At 40.1% G+C, this 27,515-nt stretch overlaps 1 protein-coding gene across 4 annotated transcripts in view; it reads right to left on the bottom strand.

Moving 5' to 3' along the window:
- rptor (regulatory associated protein of MTOR, complex 1) overlaps positions 1 to 27,515 on the bottom strand; it is a 337,285-nt gene that overhangs the window by 219,691 nt on the left and 90,079 nt on the right. For all 4 annotated transcript variants that reach the window (XM_041216771.1, XM_041216772.1, XM_041216769.1 and 1 more), the window contains exons 4-5: positions 16,787 to 16,945; positions 8,277 to 8,423 (exon numbers count right to left, since the gene is read on the bottom strand). In XM_041216771.1, the coding sequence (XP_041072705.1) occupies positions 8,277 to 8,423; positions 16,787 to 16,945 (306 nt within the window). The remainder of the gene's footprint in view (positions 1 to 8,276; positions 8,424 to 16,786; positions 16,946 to 27,515) is intronic.

The following is a 27,515-nucleotide window of genomic DNA, read 5'->3' as shown; positions in this document are numbered from 1 at the left end:
CTTGCTGACCTACACTGCCTTCCAGTTGAGCAACAGCTCGATTTTAAATGTCTCATCCTTGTTTTCAAATCCCTCTATGGTCTCACACCTCCCTATCTCTGTAATCTACCTCAGCCCCACAACCTTCAGAAATCATCTAATTCTGGTCTCCTGGACATTCTCAATTTTAATTGCTCCAGCATTAGTGGCTGTGTCTTCAGCTCTGGAATTCCCTCTCTAAACCTTTCCACTTTTTTTCATCTTTAAGATGCTCCTTAAAACCTAGTGTTTTGATCGAGCTTTTGGTCAGCTTCCCTAATATCTATAAAAACAAAAAAACTGCGGATGCTGGAAATCCAAAACAAAAACAGAATTACCTAGAAAAACTCAGCAGGTCTGGCAGCATCGACGGAGAAAAGAGTTGACGTTCTGTCGAAGGGTCATGAGGACTCGAAACGTCAACTCTTTTCTTCTCCACCGATGCTGCCAGACCTGCTGAGTTTTTCCAGGTAATTCTGTTTTTGTCCCTAATATCTATGTAGTTTTGCCTCAGCTTGAACTATATAAAGCTCCTATGAAGCACCTTGTTAAGCAACTTGCTTTGTTATGTTAAAGGTGCTAAATAAGTACAAGTTGGTGCCATAATACCTTTGTCACTCCACCTGGATAAAACGCCCATTTTCAACACAACTTCACAACCTAGTCATATTTTCAAATTCTGACTCAACAAGAAATGTCTTGAAAGGTGGAGAGACCAGCAACTTTAGAGTGGGAAGACGCTTCCAGCAGTTCACACCCTCATTTCATATGCCAAGGAAAAAAATACCATGTCACTGTCACCCTTATATTAGGGATTATTCATTATTATAATTGGAATTAAGATGCCTTTGCAACTTCAAATGCAATATCTTGCGGCATATTTGCACTACTAATAAACCCCCAAAGGCAGCTAGCTCCATTGATGATCACATGGTACTGCTGCTTTAGAAAGCTCACAAAACCAGCCAAAGGGAGCTTAACATCCCCTTTGGCATTGGACTGAAAAAAGGGACATGGATTTTACATAATGCCTTTCACAATCTCAGGATATCACAAAGCCCTTACAGCCAATTATTTATTTTTTTTTTTAAGCATAATGTGTGAAACGCCGAAGCTAACTTGCACACACCAAGCTCCCATGAACAGCAACAAAATAAACAAGATCATGTTTTTATTGATGGTTGAATGATAAACGTTGGCTAAGACATAGGAAGAGCTCCTCTTCTCTTTGAATAGTGTCATTGAATTGGCATGGGGCAATCAGGGTCCTGAATAACCTTCTCATCTGAAAAATGGCACCTCCAACAGTGAAGTTCTCCCTCAAAACTGCACGGAAGTGCTAGGCTAAATTACACACTCAAGAATGGGGCTTCAACTCCAAGCCTTCTGACTCAGAGGGTAGAGCGCTACCGCTAAGCCATGGCTGACAACTTACTGATGTGTTCATGTTTTTTAAACCTCTAATGGGCTAAACAACTCAGTCGCTGTTCTGTAATATACATAGGAAGACACTGCAGGGGAACTCACTGTAAAGTATGGTATTGCTATATTCTCTATTTTTTTGATCTTACCAGATTTTCTGCAGTAACTATTCACCTAAAACAGAGACTGTGGGCCCATAACACAATCTTCAAACATCTCCCAAAGGCCAAGTTTGTTTGGTGCTTTAATTTCAGTGGGTTTTGCTGTTGCTGGGCCATGGAATTCCCATGTGCACTCTATGACCAGAGCAAACAAGCTGATAGCTCCCATCCAAGCAAATAAATTTGCTTAACTGGGTATACTAGACTGCACCATGAGAGCTGAGTGCGATTTTTCAGTTTCACAATCAATCCTGAAAGCTAGGATATGTTTCATGTTTTGTATCAGAATCCAGAGTTCATGCATTTTACTTCTAGAAAAATATTCTAGGACCGTGAGATATACATTGCTTCAGCTGGATACAGCTTCTCAGAGGAAGTCATGAGGACTTTTTTTTTAACCAAACACACAATGCAATAGCGATCAAATGTGTTCCGTTTCCAGAGTGGGTCAGGCACTTAATACTGGAACAGTATGATTCATGCATCATTGCTCATTATAGGATTGATCAAACATATTTCAAAGGAAACACCCTTTATTAATTGGGTTTCAAACATATGAAAAATCAATATCCTATTAGACTTTTCACTGATATCTGTATATACAGGAAAGATTAAGGGCAGGAAATAGCCATTTGGCCACTGAAACTCATCCCTAGTAACTTAATTTCTCTCACCTTTGCATCTACTTACAAGCGAACATCTCTCATGTTCTCTGACATCAGCTATCTTGGAACATATCAAGGATTGAATTTGTACGGTCAAAAGGAGAAACTACCTTTGCTCCACAAGGTCAGAGATAAGTAGAAGGATTGGTTCACACATAATCTGAATGTTGGCTGCAAGCCATGTAAACAGGTTTTAAGAAATATCATGGATAATTTATTAACTAAGATTCACACCTGGAGCTCTAAAATGCTAGACTTTTCCCCAAGACCTACTGCATTGCAGTACGAATTAAACCATCGTCCAGTTTTCAACAAAACGGATTTGAAAACCCCTGGCATAGCACCTTATAGCCAATTAAGTATTTTTAAGATTGAGTATTGCTGAAAAAGAGACATACTATCGAAGTTTTTCTTTTTCCACTCATCAGGACAGCTTGCAAAATAAACCAACTCTAAAGGAAACAACAATTTATGCTGCATGCGAAGAGAGTGCTGATTGGTTGGCAAGTGGACTCTGATTGGTAGAGGCGTTGCCATGGAAAATGCAGCAGAGAACAGTTAAGCTTTTGTTCAAATTCAAAACAGGCAGGTTGACTCTGATTGGTCAAGGCATTGCCATGGGCTTCGATAGCACGTCTCTTTTTTTCAGCAATACTCAAATTCTGTACTACCAAATGACTACTTTTGAACTGTATGAGGGATAAATATTGTCGAGAACATTAGATGAACTCTTGTTACTGGATTTGTTTTTACATCCAGCTGTCTGGTAGACTGTTTAGCTTCTCATCCAAAAGATAGCACCTCTGATAGTCAAACACCACTCAGGATTACACTGAAGTACCAGCTGAAGGTTTAAACAATGCTCAGCATACTAATTATTGGATGCTGTGCTTTCCACTGCAGCTATTGTTTGCAGGCAAATATTAATTCTTTATATCCACTGTATAGAACATATTTAATTACAACATCCATAACAACATAACAGCAGAAAGAAAAAGGGAGCCTGCCAGCCATTCATTGCCTTATACAACCTCAGGAGTTCCAAAGCCCTTTACAGCAAATGAATAATTTTTGAAATGTAGTCCCTGTTGCAATGTAGGAAACAAGCCAGCCAATCTGAGTACAGCAAAGCAATCATGACCAGATAATCTGCTTTTAGTGATGTTGACAGAAGTAAATATTGAGCAGGATACTGGGGATAACTTCACTGCTTCTCCACAAAATAGAGGCAAAGGACCTTTCACACTCACCTGAAAGCAGGTATGGGGTCTTGGTTTAACTTCTTATCTGAAAGATGTCACCTCCAACAGCACTCCCTTATACTGCCCTGGAGTGTAAGTCTATACTTCTGTGCTCAAGTCTCTGGAGTGGGGCTTAAACCCATAAATCTTTGACTCAAGAGGCAAAAGTGCTACCCTGAGTCACAGCTGACATGTGAATAGCATACAAAGTCTGTGCTCATTCAGAACTAGATGACCACAGAGGCTCACTCAGGTTTATTCTGTGGTATTTTCACACCACAGCACAATATAACTGCTCAAAAAAACTCTAATTCTGCAATGGTTCAGCTAGCTAAGGCAGCAAACAAGTGAGTCAAGAAGGTTCAAAGTTTAACTCCTGGTCTGTGTTAAGTTAATTGATCTCAGATATATGGTTGCTACAAATAGCTTCAATATTGTGGAAAAACTCAGCAGGTCTGGCAGCATCGGCGGAGAAGAGCACAGTTGATGTTTCGAGTCCTCATGACCCTTCATCAGAACTAAGTAAAAATAGGAAAGGGGTGAAATATAAGGTGGTTGCGGGGGGGGGCAAACCAGCTTATATTTCACCCCTTTCCTATTTTTATTTAGTTCTGTTGAAGGGTCATGAGGATTCAAAACGTCAACTGTGCTCTTCTCTGCCGATGCTGCCAGACCTGCTGAGTTTTGCCAGGTATTTCTGTTTCTGTTTTTGTTTTGGATTTGGGTTTCCAGCATCCGCAGTTTTTTGCTTTCAGCCTCAATATTGTGTTGGGGGTGGATTGCAACCAGAGTTCCTACTCCTGACACTTGAGCAATTCCTGCTGGAACTGCCTGTGAACAATGGGATAAGGACAAAATTGGATTCAAGTTCAATGCACCCCACAAGTTAATGGATTAATACTCAGATTGGATCACATGAAAAAACCTACTTAATCAATGTAATAGAGGGCACCCAGTACCCATGCAATCACATGCCAGCAAGGAATTTATGTCTTCAGCACAAAAGGAGAGAAAACTTGCATAAAGTCAGATGAGAAAAAAATGCTATCACTAAACATTCTCCATCATTGCTTATACAAGAGCAAAACTGACTTAGAGATTTTTCAAAATGAAATCAAACTTAAAAGGACGAATTCACCAAATTTTCCAATTATTTTAACAAGAAGTTAAACCAAGTATAAACCTTTTGAGTTGGGGATGTTTTCATATATATTGTGCAAATATATTAGGGTAACAGAATAATTTTTATCCTGCATAATGAATTAAAGGATACTGGTGACTAAGTATGATTAATAGCTACACAACACCTACAATTAGAGTTTTCCAATTTAAATGCAACTCTCTCCCACTCAGAACAAATGAAAACATCTATCAAACCACTTCTTAGAGCAGCTTTGATGGCAATCCATAGATTATAAATGTTAGAAAAAAAAGTAATCACTGTGGTGGTTTTATCTTAATGTCAAAAAAAGGTGGATGTTTTGCTTTGCTCATTAAGGTTAAAGCATAGAACTCTTTATTCTCGACATGTGAAATAATGTAAAGAACATTTGTCTCACTACGCTTTTGAGTACATGAAAGTTGCCATTTAGCACCAGAGGGCTCAAGGTGATTTGAGTGAGGAAGTACAAAGTTAAGGGAACCAATTTGCCTCCATAATCACCAATATAATTTACATGAAAAAGATGATAATTAAGGATGAATCACCAACACAACGTTATGCTTTAAATTTAACCATTTTGCAATTGTTTGACAACAGTTGGACCACAATTTCAAATTTGATTGACTCTAAAACCCACTCTCAAGCTCTCAAAATTTGTTTTCCATCATATGCTATTACCTGGGAACAATCCAAATAGTGTAGCAAGGTGGCCAACAATACAGTAACCAAAACCATTCTCTAATCACACAGCTCACAGAGTGCAATTAACAGCTAGGCAGAACGCCAAGAAATTAAAATTCAAAATTTGTACTTCGTTCATGAAAATCCCAGAATTTTAGGAGAAGCATTATATTAAAATTAGTTTAGCTGATCTTTATCTTCCTTCAGTTAAAATTTTAATGCATTCATTAAATATGCACAATTCCAAGACCAATGGTTCGTCATTATTTTCCAGAGTCAGTAATAGATAATACCGAAAGGAAACAAAATTAAAGGGAATAAAGCTAAATCCTTAAGTGCATCTTGTACCTCAAACTTTTTAATTTTCGATTTCTCACCCATTATCCAAATATTCCACCTTTGTGTCATTGAAAATCAAAGGGATTTTCTCTGTTTTAAAGCCAGAGCATCCAAAAGGGTGAGTCTATCAGCACACAAAAAAATATTTAAAATACTGATGGGGATGGGAGGATGAAGGGAGGAAAACTTGCATGAAGAGAGGAGTAATTGCTATCAGCAATAATCTATCAGCAATAATTAGCTCCCATAAGTGTTGGAGCAATCCTGATCATGTCATAAGCATTCATTGTATAACTGAAAGTAGATATTATAAGTCTTTGTAAGAGTTTTAGAAAGAGCTACAATGGTTAAGAGCTTCAAAAGAGCTTCTACTTTCTCTCATAAGAGTTCCTTTATCTCTTACTGCAGTTAATCAGCACAGCAAAGACAAAGAAAAGCAACAGCATCGTTAAAAATCAGGATTCTTCTCCCCCTGTGCCAGCAGCTAGAGACTCTTATATGCTTCCTATACAAAACCCAAAACAGTAAACAACCAACTTTTAGCCATGGGACATGCTATTATAGTGTCAAACTTTTACAACAAACAAACAACTGCCTATAATGAAAACCAAAGAGAAAAGAGATTATGGAAGGCAGCCTCCATATTTGGCTGAAAGGAACCCATCATCTTGTCTTTTTCCAACCAGAGGTCATGTATTTGTTTTTGCCTCCCAAATCTGTATCCTTCTTTCCAGTAACTCCCTGTTTCAGTTTCTCCAATTAGATGTGCACCCCCTGCCACAACACCCAAATAGGCCTAACCAAAGTCAAAAACGAGGGTGCAGTATGCCTCCTTGTACTGTCCACCGCTTTCAGCTGTCAACCACGCCCTTCTCCCCCAAATCTTTTGATGTCAATTGTGCAAGTCCGTGGGATTTCCTTCACTGGGTTTCACTCTTACCTATCTAATCACTGTTAGAACATCGCAAGTAATAACTTTGCTTCCTGCCCAGGCATCATTGTCTCTAGACTATCCTTAAGGATCTATCCTAGGCCATCACATTTTCTCATCTGCATGTTGCCCTTTTACAGCATCATCTGCAGACATGAGGTCAGGCTCCACATGTAGGCTTGATACCTGCTATAGTATCACCTACCTTTGTCCATTCATCCACAACTTTATCACCAGACATGACTTTTCCAATGCTCTCCAGGCTGACCTCCCACGTTGCATCATAGGTAAAATTATACTCACCCGAAACTTTGCTACTTCCTCACTCGCTCAATTAGGCCATTATCTGTGCTTACTGACCTACACTAGCTCCAGATCTGGCAACACCTCGATTTTAAAATTTTCACCCTTATATTCAAATCTTTCCATGATCTTGACCCACTCTAAATCTGTGACCTCGAGATAACTGTTCCACCAACAATGGCCTCATGCACAACTCAGATTTCCAATGCCACACCGTTTTCAGCTGTGCATTTGACTGCCTATGCTCTAAGCTCTGGAATTCACAATAATAATTTGAGAATTAAAATTTCATGACAGTTGTTAGATTCCAGACTATTTAATCTGTTAAGAACTTCCGCTATTCAGGCTTCAAAACCCAAAACAAAAGTTGGAAAAAAATTTACAGTATGTGCAAGAATGGAGGGATGCTAGATTCTTTTCATCTTCAATGTTCAATACTTAGAAGATGCCTTGGAACAGAAATCAGATTCAACAGTGCATCTTCCCTTTGTTTGACATACATTCTACATGAAGAGGAAGGAATTCAAGCTTCCTAAGAAACATGTAGGAGTTACAAACAGGATAAACCACTGCCTCCTCCCAAAACACAATGCTGAAGGATAGAATGCAAGAGCCTACATCGGAGCAAGTGGATATTAGGATAAGAAACTGGACAGCTAACTTATAAAAATTCATTTTAATCAGACTCAAAGTTCACAAATAAATGCTACAGTAGTGGAGTACAATGACTCTCAGATGCAGTTCTCTCAAAGAGGAAGCATAAAATTGCTACCACATTTTATAATAGGGTGCTCTGACCATGTAATACCCTGAATAGGGTATCTGGACTTGGATTCAACTTCTGATTTTCTGCTTAAAAGCAAATTTAAAGATCTAGAAAGATATGGAAAACGTCAACTGTAGTTTATGACTCGACAATAAAAAATTGCACCATTCATTGTCTCTCAGTATAAGTACTACATTTAAAAGTAACTGCACATGGGCAAGATTTAAGCCTGACTACTCATATTGTAAAACAAAAACAGAATTACCTGGAAAAACTCAGCAGGTCTGGCAGCATCGGCGAAGAAGAAAAGAGTTGACGTTTCGAGTCCTCATGACCCTTTGACAGAACTAGTTCTGTCGAAGGGTCATGAGGACTCGAAACGTCAACTCTTTTCTTCTCCGCCGATGCTGCCAGACCTGCTGAGTTTTTCCAGGTAATTCTGTTTTTGTTTTGGATTTCCAGCATCCGCAGTTTTTTTGTTTTTACTCATATTGTAATTTTTTTTTCAGTACTTTTTTTTGGCAATGAACTGGAAGCATTTCATTTTTGATGTGTGATAGTGAACATTAAGAAAGGAGCATACATACCTCTAACTCCTGTTCCCTCTGTAATGCAAACTGCTTAAATGACTTCACTATGATACCAGCATTTGAACAGTCATACACAAAAATGGAGGGGCTGCCCATCCACGTTTGAAGGTCATAAATGGAGAGAGGAATATACTGGGTATAGTTCTGTTATAAAAGGGAAAAAACACAATTAGTTGTTGGAAGGAAGAAAAAAAGATCTATGCTTCTCTACTTATTTTAAACAAATTTGCCATAAACTTTAGTTTTATTCCAAATTCTACTGTCATGACAAACACAGAACTAATTATACTGAAGCAACATCATTCATCAACACACCTGTTAAGTGTAGTTACATGTAAAATTCCCCCACACAGTCTTATTATCAAGGGAAATCAGCATGAATTTAAAATTCTTTTTAAACTAGACTTTCAATTTTACAATGTAAGGATAGTAATATAAATAACCGCATGAACATAACTTTAAAATTTGTTTAATGTTAAGAATTTTATTCCTAACGTTGTAGAGGTTAATCAGAACGGTTAATGCCTCTCAATTTTTGTGTATTATTATTTCTCAAAATGTGAATGCCACTGGAAAGACCGGTACTAATTGCCCATTCCTAGTTACTCTAAGATGATGGACCTCAATGAAATGATGCAATCATATGGTGCTTTTTTTTGTAGTGGTTTTGATACAACTGAGTGGCAAGCTAGGCCATTTCCAAGGGCAGTAAATCCTGAATCACATTGGTTTGGGATTAGAATCACATATGGACCAAATTGGAGAAGGACATCAGGCTTTCATCCCTGAAAGATATTAGTGAACCAGCTGAGTTTTTACAGCAGACAGCTTCATGGACATTTTTACTGACGTTAGCTTTTCCTTAACTGAATTCAAATCCAAACAATGGTGGGATTCAACCTCATGCCTGCTGGATTATTAGTCCAGATTGCTGGATTACTTGTACAATAATAACAGCCATTGTATTCAAAATATAATTCACAGGTTGACAGACACTGGTGTTACTGAAATCTTGATAACGTGAAAGCGTTTCATTATTGTGGTTTCAAGAAAACACTTATCAATTGAATTATTTTGGAAAAATAAATAAATTGAATTATTCCAGAAAAAAAAAGATGATCACTTGGAATCTTGCTGATATTATTACGCATGAACAATTAATTGCATTAGATTTAACTTGGAAGTGGCAACCAAAATGTAAATGGAAAAAAATACATTTGAACTTAATTTTGAGTTTCTTTTCAGTTCAAAATAACTGTAGGCCTGTTTGTGAAATAAGGTCAGCTGCTACCAGCAAGAACATAAAATAAGTAGTGCACATTGCAAAAGGACGAAGATGATGTTCTTTACTCCAGAGGATGTGCGCAACTTTAAAAGACTAAAAATTTACAATCCAACATGGTACTCCTGTCATTTGAGAAAGGGTGCAGGCAAAATCTTAAAAATGTTGCCACACAAATACTGTAATTGCTATGATTTGATGTGGAGGGCTAAACAATGTTTTTTGCTGCCCACCAAAAGGTGTATTGTGAAAATGGGTTTTTGCGATACCTGATTTGGATATAAACTCATTCTACACAAACTCAGTTAAACAAACTCAGCCACAGCTTAGCCATTAAAATAATGTAGATTGAATACAATTTTACGAAAATGACCTAAAAAAAATAATTAAGGGCTGAACAGGGACTAATTTTGCACATTGCTAGCTGTTTACTTATTTCACTACATCTGCACAAGGAAAGATAACAGATATTAATCTAATCGTCCTCATCAGTATGATAGATTCAGAGTTATAACATTAATTGGGCTCAAACTGGAATTGCATTATTATTCTATTATGCTATGGGCTACATTACAAGCTTGACAAAACTAACCCTTTTAACAACTTTTCAGCAAAACAGCATAGCAAAAGCTAACCATAGAATCTAATTTTCTACAACTTTTTGTTTGAGAAAATAGAACTACAAGCTCATTCTTAAAAGGAGAGAATTATGAGCTATGGAAAGGAACGGAGGAAGATTGGGCAGGGGACTAGCAAGAAGTCTCAGCTGTTAGAATCCACGTGGAGACCGATAACTTTTAAAACGAAATCAAACTTCCAAGTTAATAGCTGAAAGAATGACACAACAAGATTTCACGTTTTACGATGTCTTACTGTAACAAAAGGCGAAACGTTCTATTTACGAACACTATCCTTGTGGGCAACTTATAACTTTAAACTGCAAAACAGAAAACCCCCCTTTTTATTTTAGCACAACCAAAAAGCACACTTCACAGGTATGGGTTCCACTGTCCTTCAATTCTCCGAATTCAGTCCAAATGATTCTTAGCTCGAGAATTTACTTCCGATCTTTTCCTTTTCCAACCTGGAAAATTTTTAATTCCAAAGCTGTTGCTGGCAGTACGAGTTTTCCTGGAGACATCTCCCTGTACCTAAAATTAGGGAAACCTCCCAGTATTCTTTTAACTCATGAACTTGGTCTTTCCCATCCGAACGTGAACTCCCATCTCATTCTTTCGCAGTGAACCAGAGACGTTCAGCCTCTAGCTGCTCTCTCCCGGACCCTGGCAGACCAACTGTTTGAGTTTTCAGGGATATCTTAGAATTCTTTCCCCTTTCAAAGCCAATTTCCATGGTGATATGAATCGCATGGTCCTTGTATCTAGATGGAAATGCTGATTAGCTATCCTTGATAGCCCAACTCTCTTTCATTTTGGAACTAAATGAACAATTTAAAATCCAACTGTTTACAACCCAACATTTTCAACAATCTTCTGGGACTATGGAGACGTTCAGTCTACCCACTACGAGTGCACAAGCTGCTGTCATTGTCTCCAAGTGTAGGCATCTTGCGCCCTCTTCCCAGAAAAACAATGCCTCCCCCCCTTTAATCTCTAACAACCAAACCAGACAGACTTCAGAACAGATCACATGACCCCCTTCGTTTTACCTTAAAGACACAGTCCCAAAATATAATCTTATAAACCTCTTATTTGTATCACACCACCTTAGGGTAAGCAACTTTAAAACCCAGCCAGATAGCCTCCAGAAAATATTCTGCTCAAAATTTATGTAAACTAAATATCTTTGGAAAAATAGTAAAGACAATAAGTGTATGCCATGGCAAGTCAGAGTGCGAAAAAAAATCAGCAATGGAGTTAAGCAAAATAGTGCAAGGTTACAATGATCTAACCATGCAAATGCAACTTCATTCAAAAACACTTCAGTTCTAGACTTTAAAAATAATCAGGTCAGCTGTACTGACCCCATCATCGCCCTTTGAAATATAAATTTTAAGTTATGAGAAGTTATGAAATTTGGTGTTGCGTTACACCTCAGACACCATTTGAATATTGCACAAAGCAAAGCACTGCAACCTACAGATGTACGTTTGCATTTATTGCCTTTAAACCAAACTAAAATATTCAGTTCTAATGCTTTTGGAATAACTTCACAATGAGATTAACTCAGTTTATTGGGCATTTTACAATGCTTTCCTGTTAAATCAAAATTCATGTTTGCCATTACTAAAAATGCAAATGAAACAATTTTACTTTAAAAACTAATTACAAAATAGATATCCAAGCTGGAATACAGAGTATTTTGGCAACATATTCAATCCAAATCTTAGCTATACAGATGGGCAAGTTTCAGAAAACTGTACTGTCATCCCTTTTTAGAAGTAGAACAGCTTACCTAGTTTTATAAACATACTTCAATGGCTTCAGGGTTTATCCAGTAAGCTTCTCTTATACCATCTGAATGGATTGAGCATTGGAAAGAGGCACTAACTGGATGACGTTGGAATTGTATTTGTCCAAAAATATAATGGTTGAAAATAAAAATACTGAAAATCAAAAATTCAATCCAATTTTCAAGTGGAAGCCAAAATCTGCACATCAGCTTTACTGGGTTATCTTTAATACTAAGAAGCACATGCAGTCAAAAACACACAGGGCAATTTAAACCTGAACTCTACAAATTCTAAGCTTTACAAAGCCTTACTTGAAGGACATAATGGTTGTGTTGTTGAAGATGAATGAATTCTAATTGGGCTCAAATTAAATATGCGGTTAGATTAATTAAAACGTTTTACAGTAGCATACACACCAGCATACATGCCAGCATATCAAACAAAAGGACAATGATATTGATACCTGTTATTTATTTCTTCCTCCACATTATGCACTATTCCATAACAAAAAGCAGCTGGTTAACCTCACCGAGATCTTTGCAAATAACAGGATGCAACCACAGTTCCAATTGTGTTTGCCTCTAATTTCTCCTCTTCTAAGAGAAAGTCTCTATTACCTTAGCACTCCATCTCCAATTACAGTGATTTCACTAGCAGCAAACCCCAGCAAAAATGCAGGAACTCTGGTTGCAAAGTTTCCTGAAGGTTTTGCACCTTAAAGTTACAAGTAATTGTCTATATAAACAATGTGATATTACATCAAGTTACCTTGTGATGGAGGTGATTTTGTGCTTTAATAAAGGTTCTAAATTTTTTTTAATGTCAGTTTGAGCTATACGCAAGGCTAATCATATCCTGATTTGCAAAAACTAGAACTGTAGGAAATGTTATCCTAAATATAAACTATTAAGGATAATAAAAACAGAAAATGCTGGAAAAACTCTACAGGTCTGACAGCATCTGTGGAGAGAGAAACAGAGTTAATGCTTCGAGCCCCAATGACTCTAAACTATTAATGACTCTAACTCTAAACAATTCTCTCTGACCTTACTGCACTCCATTCTCTCAGGTCCAACCCTAATATTATCATCAAACCCGCTGACAAGGGTGGTGCTGTTGTTGTCTGGTACACTGACCTCTACCTCAGAGAGGCAACTCTCAGACACTTCCTCCTATCTCTCCCTGGACCATGACCCACCACTGAACATCAAGCCATTATTTCCAGGACTGTCACTGACCTCATCTCCTCTGGAGATCTTCATTCCACACTTCCAACCTGATATCTCCAAACCTCGGACGGCCCGCTTCTACCTCCTACCCAAAATCCACAAACAGAACTGTCCCAGCAGACCGATCGTGTCAGCCTGTTCCTGCCCCACAGAACTCATTTCTCGTTATCTTGACTCCCTTCTCTCTCCCCTTGTCCAGTCCCTTCCCACCTACATCTGTGATTCCTCTGACACCTTACGTCACATCAACAATTTCCAGTTCCCTGGCCCCAACCACCTCCTCTTCACCATGGATGTCCAATCCCTCTATACCTCCATCTCCCACCGAGATGGTCTGGCGGCTCTCCGTTTCTTCCTCAAACAGAGGCCCGAACAATCCCCCATCCATCACTACTCTCCTCCGTCTGGCTGAACTTGTTCTCATACTGAACAATTTCTCCTTCAACTCCTCTCACTTCCTCCAAATAAAAGGTGTGGCTATGGGTACCCGCATGTGCCCCAGCTATGCCTGTCTCTTTATGGGGTATGGGGAACATTCCTTGTTCCAGTCCTACTCCAGCCCCCTTCCACAACTCTTTCTCCGGTACATCGATGATTACTTTGGTGCCGCTTCATGCTCTTGTCGGGACTTGGAAAAATTTATTAATTTTGCTTCCAATCTCCACCCCTCCATCATTTTCACATGGTCCATCTCTGATACTTCCCTTCCCTTCCTTGACCTCTGTCTCAATTTCTGGTGATAAGACTTTCCACCAATATCCATTACAAGCCTACCGACTCCCACAGATTCCTCGACTACAGCTCCTCACACCCCGCTTCCTGTAAGGACTCCATCCCATTCTCTCAGTTCCTTCACCTCCGTCGCATCTGTTCTGATGATGCTACCTTCAAAAACAGTTCCTCTGACATGTCCTCCTTCTTCCTTAACCGAGGTTTTCCACCCACGGTCGTTGACAGGGCCCTCAACTGTGTCCAGCCCATCTCCCGCGCATCTGCCCTCACGCCTTCTCCTCCCTCCCAGAAACATGATAGGGTTCCCCTTGCCCTCACTTATCACCCCACCAGCCTCCGCATTCAAAGGATCATCCTCCACCATTTCACCAACTCCAGCATGATGCCACCACCAAATACATCTTCCCTTCACACACACACACACACCCCCGCCCCCCCCCCGGCGGCATCCAGTAGGGATCGTTCCCTCCGTGACACCCTGGTCCACTCCTCCATCACCCTCTACTCCTCAACCCTCTCCCATGCGACCGCAGAAGATGCCCCTTCACTTCCTCTCTCCTTACCGTCAAAGGGCCCAAACACTCCTTTCAAGTGAAGCAGCTTTTCACTTGCACTTCCCTCAATTTAGTCTACTGCATTCCTTGCTCCCAATGCGGTTTCTTCTACATTGGAGAGGCCAAACGCAAACTGCGTGACCGCTTTGCAGAACACCTTCGGTCTGTCCGCAAGCATGACCCAGACCTCCCTGTCACTTGCCATTTCAACACTCCACCCTGCTCTCTTGCCTACATGTCTATCCTTGGCTTGCTGAATTGCTCCAGTGAAGCTCAACGCAAACTGGAGGAACAGCACCTCATCTTCCGACTAGGCACTTTACAGCCTTCTGGACTGAATATTGAGTTCAACAATTTTAGATCTTGAACTCTCTCTCCTCCATCCCCCTTCCCGTTTCTTCCCCCTCCTTTTTGTTTTTTCCAATAATTGATATAGATTTTTCTTTTCCCACCTATTTCCATTATGTTTAAATGTATTTCCACCCATTGTTTATTTCTGCGTTTTCGTATTCCCCCACCCCCACTAGAGCTATCTGTACCTTATCTGTCCTGTCTTCTACTCTTAATTAGCACATTCCTTTAGATAATATCACCACCTTCAAACCTCTTTGTTCTTTTGTCTGTGACAACTTTTGGTTATCTCCACCTATCACTGGCTGCTTGTCCCAACAACCCTCCCCCTTAAACCAGCTTATATTTCACCCCTTTCCTATTTTTACTTAGTTCTGTTGAAGGGTCATGAGGACTCGAAATGTCAACTATGCTCTCCTCCGCCGATGCTGCCAGACCTGCTGAGTTTTTCCAGGTATTTCTGTTTCTGTTTTTGTTTTGGATTTTAAGCATCCGCAGTTTTTTTGCTTTTATCTAAACTATTAAGGATATGGCTAGAGGCCCGTGCAATATACACATGATCAGAGCACAACCCGAGGTTAAATCCACTCCAAATGGCAAATAACTTGCTAAATTTAGAATCCCATTGATGACTTTCTCTTATCAAATTGTTTACTAATCCCTAAGTCCCAGCATATCCCCTAAAAGGAGGACAGGTTACTTATTTTCAGGTCTCCCCCAACTCTGCTCCAGGCAGGGTGCTGCAAAGGAAGTGATGTCATGCATAGTGTCTACCTCTTTCATTTTAACTCCTCTTGGGGGAAGTAGTTGCTTTTGCATTTAACTTATCCCCAAGATGGCCTTAAATTACAAATTCATCGTGTGGGGAACTGCAGAGAGAATACAGATCTAACCATTATATGTACAGATACAAAGTGTAATCAGGTCCTCAAAATATTATTCGCTGATATGATAAATGAACACAGTTAGAAAAATGGACAATACATTCTATACATGCACAAATTTTCATAATTTAAACATTGTATGTAAGCCTCATTTCACTACTTCCATCAAGCCACAGCCAGAAATTTGGCACAAGCCATCAGAACTGACCTAATTTACATTTTCATACAGCATCCTTATGCAATGTGGACACTTTAGAAAACTTATTTTAATCTGTTAAATCATTCTGGCTTATTCCATACTGTATCATGTACCACTCACCGATATCAAATCCATACAAGTCAAAGAAATTTTAAAAATTCATTTAATTGCATAATTGACTCATTCAAGTTCCACGGCTGGTACCACTTGATGATTAACTACACTCACCCAATGTGAGATTTGAACTCTTGATACTCTTTTGAGTAAACATGTTTCCATCTGTTTCAGATGAAGTTACATTGTTTCATAGTTTGCCATTGTGAGATTTGAACTCTTGATCTTGGGGTTACAAACCCAGTACCATAACCACTTGGCTATTTAGGCCAAGCACAAGGTTGGTAAGGTAGCTGACTATGTGGTAGCTCTTTCGAGTACAAACACGTTTCCATCTGTTCCCATTCAGATGAGGTTACATTGTTTCATAGTTTGCCATTGTGAGATTTGAACTCTTGATCATGGGGTTACAAACCCAGTACCATAACCACTTGGCTATTTAGGCCAAGCTCTACACTCACCCAACCTGTACCTTCCAGGTTTCTACACAAATTGATTCAACATATAAGTCCTTTGTGAAAAACACCTGGAAGCAGCCATCACCTTCCTAATATAAGTGCATTTTTATACACTAATTTTATATCCTAGTTATGTTGAACAACTAACAGGCATGAAAGATTTAGTCTCACTTATAATACTCCCCCATGGCTGCTGATTTCAAGAAGGAACGCAATAATAATGTTGTAGTTTAATCCTAGATATTACCAGCATTCAAAATTGGCATGATAAAGTACACAATTATTATTTACCTTATTGAATACCCAGATTTCGCCATTTACTGTCGGTCTTGGCACTCCATGCCCATTATAATGGAAAAGCACACGCTCCTCCTTGGCATTACGTCTGAGAGAGGTGCAGAGTTTTTTAACTTCATCCACTGTTGGGTCCAGGCTCTGCTTATATCTGGCCTATTGAAAGAGAGACAGTATTTATTAATAAGCATAAGACTTAAGTAAAAAAGAAAATCAAAATTTGTTAAACCCATCTCTTGCTAACTTTATTCTGTTTTTATTGGAATCAATGGAATAAACAAGCTGGGATTACAGCCTATTTTCTTTTAAAATACACAGTACAATCATTGGCACAAGAAATCATAAATTCTAAATGACCTATTATCACCAAGATCTGAATGCTATTTCTGATTACTGTTCCATTAGCACTGGATTGATTGACTGAATGGTGCACTTTAAACATGGGAAAATTGAGCTTCTGGAAATAAACAGCAAGCAGTCAAGTGCATGAAATGAAGTAAGGAGAAACTGCAACACCCTAGATTTCCAAGGCAGAAAACTTTCACAAGTGATCATCTTCTATAGTGTCACAGATTTCTAACATGTAATTATTTATTTGGATTATATGCATATTGAGCTATTTCAGTTATTATTGTTAGAGGTGTCCTTCCTTCAACCAGTAGTTCCAATCACTTAGAATTTACTTTTACTTAATAGGAATCTCATTTCTATCAAAATGGCACCTTTCCAGCAATGCATGACTGCCAGCAAGTTCCCGATGCCTTTCAACCAAATGGCATTGTATACATCTTTCGCTTCATCCCGCAAAATACTCAGATCTCCCCAAACTTCAAATGTTAGAGATGCTTAAGAGCATCTTTTTTAAATCTTTTAAAAATATATAACATTTTAATGATCCAGAAGATAGTGGACTGTGGAAGATAAAGTTGTGGTTCTATCCAACTCTGAGAGAGGGTTGTGGGTGTGTTGGACCACCACCATCATTTACCCATAGTCTCCTCTTAATTCAAATTAACTGCCTCATTTGATTTTTTTAAAAATAGAACAAAGGTCTCCTGTGTTCTCTTATTTAATTTGCTTAATTTTAATTGCTGGAAGGGTTTAAAAAAAAACTTGAATCAAAAGTAGGTTCAGATCGTAGCATGTTTAATGAAAAGAAATGTCCCAAGGACAAAAACCAGGAAGAGAGAGATTAGGAACGTGATGGATGGGCTTGACAAAAAAATACATCTTTTCAGATGGATTTTAAAGTTGGGCAAAGTAGAGGAGTTGAAGTCGGGAGGTTCAGAGAACATGACCATTGTAACTGAATGCCCTGCCAAAGTGCTTTCCAAGCTTTTTTCTGCTATGACCCCCATTTTAATACTCCACATTTGGTGCAACTCCAGAATGAAAACAACTCTCCTCCTGCACCCCCTGTTGAGCGGGATGGGGGTTCAAACAGAAGAGATACAGGTACAAATAACACAAAGACATTTTTACTATTTTGCATACTCTGTTGCTGTCAGCGATCGGGCCTCAGAATCATTGAATTAGGTCATGTCTGCAGGCAAAAAAAAAATTGTGCGCATTTCAAGGGCCCTCACAGCCCATCCCAGGGTTGTCACATCTGAGTCTCTGCTCCACAGCCACCTTTGCTGCCTTGGGGCTCACATCCCCAACTGTTCGTCCCGTGACCCCACTGGAGCTTGCAGCCCAATCCAGAATCAGCAAAAAGGCACTAGGGGGCAGGGCATTTTTGGGTTGGCGGGGGTGGGGGGGGTGGCGCGGATAGGACTGTCATTATTAGTTATATGGTGAGTAAGACCATGTGTGGAAATATGGACAAGCATTTCAGATTTAATATGATGTGGATAAGGTATGAATGGGGATCAGGAGCCATGGATGAGCTGGGGCAAGATGCCCTAGTAACAGTCAAATCAAGGATTGTCAGGAAGTGGAAGGACAGAGAACAAGAAATCAGCGGAGCTGCTGATTTTCGTTATGGTTACTAATAAATCAATACATTCTAGCTTCTGTATCAAGGTATGTAATCGTACTCCCCAATACTTTCACAGGTCTTCACATGTCAATTTTTCCCCTCATCAGCAATGCTACTGACTACCTCTTCTAAACTTATGTTCAGCTACTCATGCTTATTTGCATAACCATTCTGATAGCACGTTGCACACAATCATTGTCCATAGCAACTATGGAACTACTGCCACAAAAGATATACAAGCTGGTGCAAAGGCAATTTTTTTTTTTAGCATTGCCTGATGACTGTTAAATTGAAGTTCCCCTCCAAGCCACCCACCATCCTGACTTGGAAATACATCACCATTCCTTCACTGTCGCTGGGTCAAAATCCTGGAACTCCCTCCTGAAAAGCACAGTAGGTGTCCCTGCACCATGTGGACTGCAACACTTCAAGAAGCTGGCCAAGTCCTAAAGGACACAGCTACTAGACTGGGTCTGTGGCAGGTGGTGAAGGAACCAACAAGAGGGAAAAACAACTTGACCTCATCCTCACCAACCGGCCTGCCACAGATGCATCTGTCCATGACAATATCAGTAGGAATGACCAATGCACAGTCATTTTCAAGACGTAGTTCCACCTTCACATTGAGGATATCCTCCATCGTGTTGTGTGGCAGTACCACCGTGCTAAATGGGATAGATTTCAAACAGATCTAGCAACTCGAGGCTGGGCATCCATGAGGAGCTGTGGGCCATCTGCAGCAGCAGGATTGTACTCAAATGCAATCTGTAGCCTCATGGCCCAGCATACCCACTCTACCATTACCATCAAGCCAGGAGATCAACTCTGGTTCAATGAAGAGCGCAAGAGGCTGGATTTCGTCTTACCAGTTGGTGAGGATGAGGTCAAGTATGTTTCTTCCTCTTGTTGGTTCCCTCACCACTTACCACAGACCCAGTCGAGCAGCTGTGTCCTTTAGGACTTGGGCAGCTTCTTGAAGTGTTGCAGTCCACAAAGTGTAAGTGCATCCACTGTAGGAGGACATGCCAGGAGCAGCACCAGGCATACATAAAAATGAGGTGTCAACCTGGTGAAGCTATAACACAGGACTACTTGCAGTGCAAACAGCATAAGGAGCAAGCGTTAGACAGAGCTAAGCGATTCCACAACCAACAGATCAAATCTAAGCACTGCACTCCTGCCATATCCAGTCATGAATAGTGGTGGACAATTAGACAACTCACTGGAGGCAGGGGCTCCACAAATATCCCCATCCTCAATTATGGGGGAACCCAGCACATCGATGCAAAAGATAAGACTGAGGCATTTGCAACAATCTTCAGCCAAAAGTGCTGAGTGGATGATCCATCGTGTCCTCCTCTGGAGGTCCCCAGCATCACAGATGCCAGTCTTCAGCCAATTCGATTCACTCCACATGATATCAAAAAATAGCTGAAGGCACTGGATATTGCAAAGGCCATGGGGCCTGACAATATTCTGGCAATAGTACTGAAGACGTGCTCCAGAACTTGCCGCACCCTTAGCCAAGCTATTCCAGTTCAGCTACAACACTGACATCCACCCAGCTATGTGGACAGTTACCCAGTTATGTCCTATACACAGAGCAGGACAAATCTAACCCGGCCAATTACCACCCCATCAGTCTAGTCTTGATCATCAATGAAGTAATGGAGGGGGGGTCATCAACAGTATTATCAAGCCACACTTTCTTAGCAATAACCTGCTCAATGACACCAAGTTTGGGTTCCGCCAGGACCACTCAGCTCCTTGGTTCAAACATGGACAAAAGAACTGAACTCACGAAGTGAGACAAGAGTGACTGCCCTTGACGTCAAGGCCACATTTGACCAAGTGTGGCATCAAGGAGCTCTAGCAAAATTAGAGTCAATGTGAATCAGGCGGAAAACATTCTGCTGGTGGAGTCATACCTAACACAAAAGGGAGATGGTTGTGGTTGTTGGAGGTCAGTCATCTTAGCTCCAGGACAAACCTGCAGAAGTTCCTCAGGGTAGTGCCCTGGGCCCAACCATCTTCACCTGCTTCATCAATGACCTTCCTTCCATCATAAGGTCAGATGTGGGGATGTTCGCTGATGATTGCACAATGTTCAGCACCATTCATGACTCCTCAGATACTGAAGCAATCCATGTCTAAATGCAGCAAGACCTGGACAATATTCAGGCTTGGGCTGACAAGTGGCAAGTAACATTCGCACCACACAAGGTGTTAGGCAATGACCATCTCCAACAAGAGAGAACCTAACCATCGCCCCTTGACATTCAAAGGCATTACCATCACTGAATCCCTCACTATCAACATCTTGGGGGGCGTTACCATTGACCAGAAACTGAACTGGGCTAGCCATGTAAATACTGTGGCTACAAGAGCAGATCAGGGGTTAAGAATTCTGCGACGTGTAACTCACCTCCTAACTCCCCAAAGCCTGTCCACCATCTACAAGGCACAAGTCAGGAGTGTGATGGAATACCCCTCACTTGCCTGGATGAGTGCAGCTCCCACAACACTCAAGCAGCTTGAAACCATCGAGGACAAAGCAGCCCGCTTGATTGGCACCACATCCACATTCGCTCCCTCCACCACCAACGCACAGTAGCAGCAGCGTGTACCATCTACAAGATGCACTGCAGGAATTCACCAAGGCTCTTTAGGCAGCAACTTCCAAAACAATGACCACTACCCTCTAGAGGGACATGGGCAGCAGATGCATGGGAACACCACCACCTGCAAGTTCCCCTCTAAGTAACTCACTAACCTGATTTGGAAATATATCATCGTTCCTTGACTGCCACTGGGTCAAAATCCTGGAACTCACTTCCTAACAGCACTGTGGGTGTACCTACACCACATGGACTGCAGCGGTTCAAGAAGGCAGCTCAACACCACCTTCTCAAGGGCAACTAGGGATGGGCAATAAATGCTGGCCCAGTCAACAAAGCCCACATCCCGTAAATGATTTTTTTTTAAATGAGGTCTTCAGCACATTCCTTAATCATCAAAAGCCTCTCAAACATTTCTAACGTCCACTGAGACCTCAGCCTTGTGTTTATAATTCACTTGAAAGTAGCAAGGTGAAAGTGATATATTGCATAATTGGGCTATATTGTCATGCGAGTTATGTTTTCTAGTCAATTCTAGAATGAAGGCATCATTGAAATTGCATGTTAAGTAGCCCTGGCACTCCAACCTCAAGGTGGGCCTAAACATAATTTATGCAGTTTTTCATTGCAAGATTATGTATGAAGTTCCTATGAAAGTTTTATGAAGCTTCCTGCTTTACAATGCCAAGTCTCTTTTGAAGATAGATAACGATAAGACTTATGACACTGTCTACCAAAGTGTTTATTCTGATAAGCCTATATACGCCACTTTTACAATATTTAGCACAAGAATGTGTCTTGTATTGACCATTATATCTAGATATAAAGCTTAAAAAATATACTCATGACAGAACTGGTCTTCAGTACAAGTTAGAAAATGTAGCATATCCACACATTCAATCTTCAAAGATGGATCCAAATACTAATTTCATTAGTTGTCTTAAAATTTCAAAGTTTACAGTTAATAATCATTAAACAGCTTGAGTAGCTGTCAGAACTCTCATTCCATGTACATGCCAATTTAGAAGATTAGCAAAGGCAGCCAAAGAGCTTCAAAGAAGCCAAAAGCCCAAAAGGCTGCCACTTTAAAGAATGACATTGAATATAACATTCGTAAAATCAGCAGTTACATGGACTTTTGTAACATATGCTGTAACTCTTTCAAGTACAAACCCGTTTCCATCTGTTTCAGATGAAGTTACATTGTTTCATAGTTTGCCATTGTGAGATTTGAACTCTTGATCTTGGGGTTACAAACCCAGTACCATAACCACTTGGCTATTTAGGCCAAGACACAGCTTTCCTCCAGGTAAAGTGCCGCAAAGTCTGATGGGAGAAGTCCAAGCGCTGGAGCTGCACAATTTGTGAGCTTTCTCAGGAGGTCAGGCACAATCTAAAAAATCCCTGAAGAGATGTTGAATTGTAACTGATGCATTCTGGATAGTTTTTAGCACTTTTGTACATTACGTTGTGTACCCTAAAAAGACAAAAGTGACATAAGAATTTTCAACAAAAGAGTCATCCACCTTCATTTGACCTTCAATTGTGACAAATCATAGGTGATGATATTAAGTGCAGAAAACGCCTGAACTCGGTAATAATAGACAAGTTAGGTTTCTGATGACAGCCTTTCATCAATTCTAATGTAGGGTATCTCTAGCAGAAAATTAACTCTCTTTCTAGGTGCTGATAGCCCAACTACTTATTTCCAAAAATTCCTGTTTGATATTAGAGTTTGGGGGGGGGGGGGGGAAGAGAAGAGAGGGAGGGAGAGAGAGAGGAGTAATACAGCCTAAAGCACAGAACTGCAAAAATCCATGCCCTTTGAGCTTGGTGATTGTGAAGGTATAAGCCGAAGACAAAAAAGGATATCATCCTACAAAGCAGGAACTAGTTTTACCTAAAGTTGATACTGGATGAATTACAACTGACTGGCGGCTATACTTGGTTTGTCTTACTTCCCCATCACTTCTCTTCTCACCAGTGACCAACGTTAACTCCAATAATTGTATGTTGAGGAAGAATGAGTCTGAAGCCAGTCTGTACTTTAAAACAGTTTTATTGCCAAGACAGCACAGCAAAGTCACAGGCTCTCCCAGGTCCCCCAGACACCCAGGGTGAACCAGTTGATATCTCTTGCAATGATTCCCTAATCCTTCTCCAATTGGGGACTGCTGTTCTTAATTACCAATTGAAAGCATCCAATGACTCTCTCTCCTCCACCAAATTGACTTCAAAACCCTCATACGTAATTAGAAATCCTTAGCTTCACCCCTCTAATTCTAAAGCTTCCTCCTGCAATGCTTGCAACCCCTATTGTTTCAGCTTCAGTTTACCATGCATCTCCCAACTAAACTATAATTTCTAACATTATTTTCAACTACTTCAATCATTATTTTGAAACTCTCGCCCTAAACTTCTCTGAATAATGTTAGTTCTCTGCATTAGCCATCACTGAGTCTTAAAAACATACCTATTTGACCATGACTTTAAATCATTTCCTCTAACTCCCCTCTTCAAGTATGTATCCATTTATCCCCTCCTCCAGCTACTAGTCTTGTCCACTTGTCTTGTGCAGCGCACCTTGGGAAATTTACTTGCATGGAATGTTTTAGGATCTTTACTATTCAAAGGTGCCATGATACACACAAGTTGTCATCTGGATGGAACACAAATGTTCCTTAAAATGATTTATCCCAGAACGGAAATACACAGTATGTGTAATTTAAGCATCTGAACTTGAGGCAAATAGGAAAAGAAGCTGAAATGGTGTTTTAAGTGCCCCATTAAAATATTTGGTCAACTTTCAGGGTTCAAAGCTCACTTCCAATACAGACAGAAATCAAAAATGTTAAATTCTTAAATACATCAATCCATGGGTCAAAACAGGACAGACTTGAGCTGGGAAGAGCCAGGTTCAAGGCCCAGGTGGGTGCTACAGAATGAATCAAAGTTTGAAACTTTTGAATGTCTCTAAATTGTGAATACTGCTAAACTATACGTCCTTTCACTGAGTTTCTTGCCATATAAAGGTAGTAAGCTGGAATGGTATCTTATCCAAACAAAACTGATTGCAATTGGTGTTCAAAAACAAAGTACTCATATATCTTAATTTATTGACATCATTTTGCAAATCTTGTGCCTCATGATCAACTATGAAACCGGCACATAGTGGGTGCATTAAAACTAAACGAATGCTACATAAAAATCAACAAAATTACAAATGAAAATCTAAACTAATGCCACCAGTACAATTTACATTAGACCAATTCTCAAATCAATAATGTAGATGAATCTTCTAATTTATCTTTGCAGTTTACAGCACAATTTCCTTCTAATAGGAGGATTATTGCAACGCAATCCAAGCATCAGCCAAACATTCACTACGTGAAATTCGCCCTGAAAGCTTGCCATAAAGGACAAAGATGTTAAGCTCATTTGGAGATGATTGCTAACAGTTACCCTGCAGTCACTAAATTCTTACTACAATCATGTCATCTAATTGAGTTGGTGTCACATCTATTTCTGGAATGGCTTCACTAAAGTTACAATGCAACACAACCATCCTAACTGCATAGAGGACGGAAGTCTACTAACTGCCACCAGAGCACAATACCGCATTTGCTCTGTGAATCACTGCCTTCAGGACAAGAGGGGGTAGGGGGAAAGCCCCCAGTGGAATAGGGTCCCAAGTTTTCCACTATGATAGCATGCCAATTGAATACTGAAAATTACATTCCTGTGACAGATTAGCTGATTTTTTTTTATTTCAAGAGAGCATAGTAGTGCACATCAAGCAGAATAACGGACTCAACCTCTGCCACTCAATTTCTAACTGTCAATTAGAAGTCATTTGTAGGGCTACTAGAACCGGAAGACATCACAGTATGTGTTACAAGGGTTTTTCCCTCGTTGGCAAGGAGGCTCTATACTGGTATCCTCTTGTAAAAACAGATTGTGATTTTCTTTTAAAAATAAAAGAAATGCTAAATTTTTCATTAATTCCCACTTCTTATTCAGATATTTCCTTCTTCTGTCTGAGTTCACATTTGATGATTTCTCTCCTTCCTACCCACCCACCCATTCATTCCTTATACAACAAGCAGTCTTCTCAAACAAAAACAGAATTACCTGGAAAAACTCAGCAGGTCTGGCAGCATCAGCGGAGAAGAAAAGAGTTGACGTTTCGAGTCCTCATGAGACTTCAACAGAACTAGGCCATTCAGCCCTTTGAATCTGTTCTGCCATTCAGTAAGATCATGGCTGGTTGTGGTCTCAATTCCACTTTGTCATCTGCCCGCTGTAACCTTGACTCCCTTGTCTGTCAAAAACCTGTCTAACTCTATCTTGAATAAGTTCAATGACCTCCACTACTTTCTGGGGAAGAGAATTCCATAGACTAAAAAGACTTTGAGAAAAAATATTCTCCTCATCTCTGTCTTAAATAGTAAACCTCTTATTCTTAAATTATGTCCCTTGGTTCTAGTGTCTCCCACAAGTGGAAGCATCCTCCTGGTATCTGCCCTATCAAATCTCCTCAGGATCTTATATGCTTCAATAAGATCACCTCTCATTTTTCTTACCCTCCAGTGGGTATAGGCTCAAGCTGTTCAACCTTTCTTCATAACATAAGGAATGAGTCAAACTCCAGAAAATGTCTGGAGTTGATGTCATTACCATTATATCTCCATTTCTAGGATGAAGCTTTATCATGTAATTTTTAAGACGACTGGGTTCAATGTTTTGTAAAGTAGTAACCACAATCAAGTCAGAATTTTCAAAACAAAAAAAATTGTATTTATTTCACTTCAGTGATCCATAAATCCTTAAACATTTGGAAAAATCACTAATTCTCCTTTTCTTTATTCAATTCAAAATGCTAATTCTGAGCCATTCAGGAAACTCTCGTTTTTTCTCTGTCAATTTCATGAATCTATTAATTCTAAATCATCCTTCCAAAAATCAGAATTACATATGACAGCATGTATTACATAATAAGTAGAATTAGGTTTGGAAATTTCTAGAACAAATTCAAGCTCATAGAGGTGTGTCATTTGTTGCAAACTGTATTTTAGCAGCAAGGGTTTTTTCAGTGTCTGTCAATGGCAATACTACCTGGATCATTTTTTAAATAGTCTTTTAGTTAATCTGTGCATCTAGGGCATGCACAGTAAGTGCACTGAGTCCTCACTGATAAAGGGTTCTAGTGTGTTAACTTAGACTGGAAATAGACCTGGAGTCAACAGATTAAACTAGAATCCTTTTAAATGAATAAAACAGTAACTTGTAAGCAAACTAAAAAGAACAGCTTGCCCTGTGAAGCTCTGGCAAGGTGAACATTTACCAATGGGAAAGGTTGGTAGGAAATAATGGAAAATGAATCCAAAGACAATAAAGGAATTGAACTTCTTTGGGCAGGAGTCCTCTCCCCGTTCAACGGATCCTTTCACCCACCTCCAATATTCTCCCTCCACCTGGACCCCTCACTCTGGATTCTTACCTTCTCTTGATCTTTTCATTGAGAACTGTCAGTGCGACATCAGTCGTCTCAATTTCTCTGCTCCTCTCACCCATTCTAATCTCTCTCTCTGAACTTACTGCACTCCATTCTCTCAGGTCCAACCCTGACATTGTCATCAAACCCGCTGACAAGGGTGGTGCTGTTGTTGTCTGGCACACTGATCTCTACCTCGCGGAGGCTGAGCGTCAACTCGCAGACACTTCCTCCTACCTCTCCCTGGACCATGACCCCACCACTGAACATCAAGCCATTGTTTCCAGGACTGTCAATGACCTCATCTCATCTGGGGATCTTCCTCCCACAGCTTCCAACCTGATAGTCGCCCAACCTCGGACGGCCAGCTTCTATCTCCTACCCAAAATCCACAAACAGAACTGTCCCGGTAGACCGATCGTTTCAGCCTGCTCCTGCCCCACAGAACTCATTTCTCGTTATCTTGACTCCCTTCTCTCTCCCCTTGTCCAGTCCCTTCTCATCTACATTCGTGATTCCTTTGACACCTTACATCACATCAACAATTTCCAGTTCCCTGGTCCCAACCGCTTCCTCTTCACCATGGACGTCCAATCCCTCTACACCTCCATCCCCCACCAGGATGGTCTGAGG

Source organism: Carcharodon carcharias, chromosome 22, assembly GCF_017639515.1.
Source record: "Carcharodon carcharias isolate sCarCar2 chromosome 22, sCarCar2.pri, whole genome shotgun sequence".
Taxonomy (NCBI): Eukaryota; Metazoa; Chordata; class Chondrichthyes; order Lamniformes; family Lamnidae; genus Carcharodon; species Carcharodon carcharias.
The sequence above is the reverse complement of the archived record's forward strand: the minus strand, read 5'-3'. Positions and strand labels throughout refer to the sequence as shown.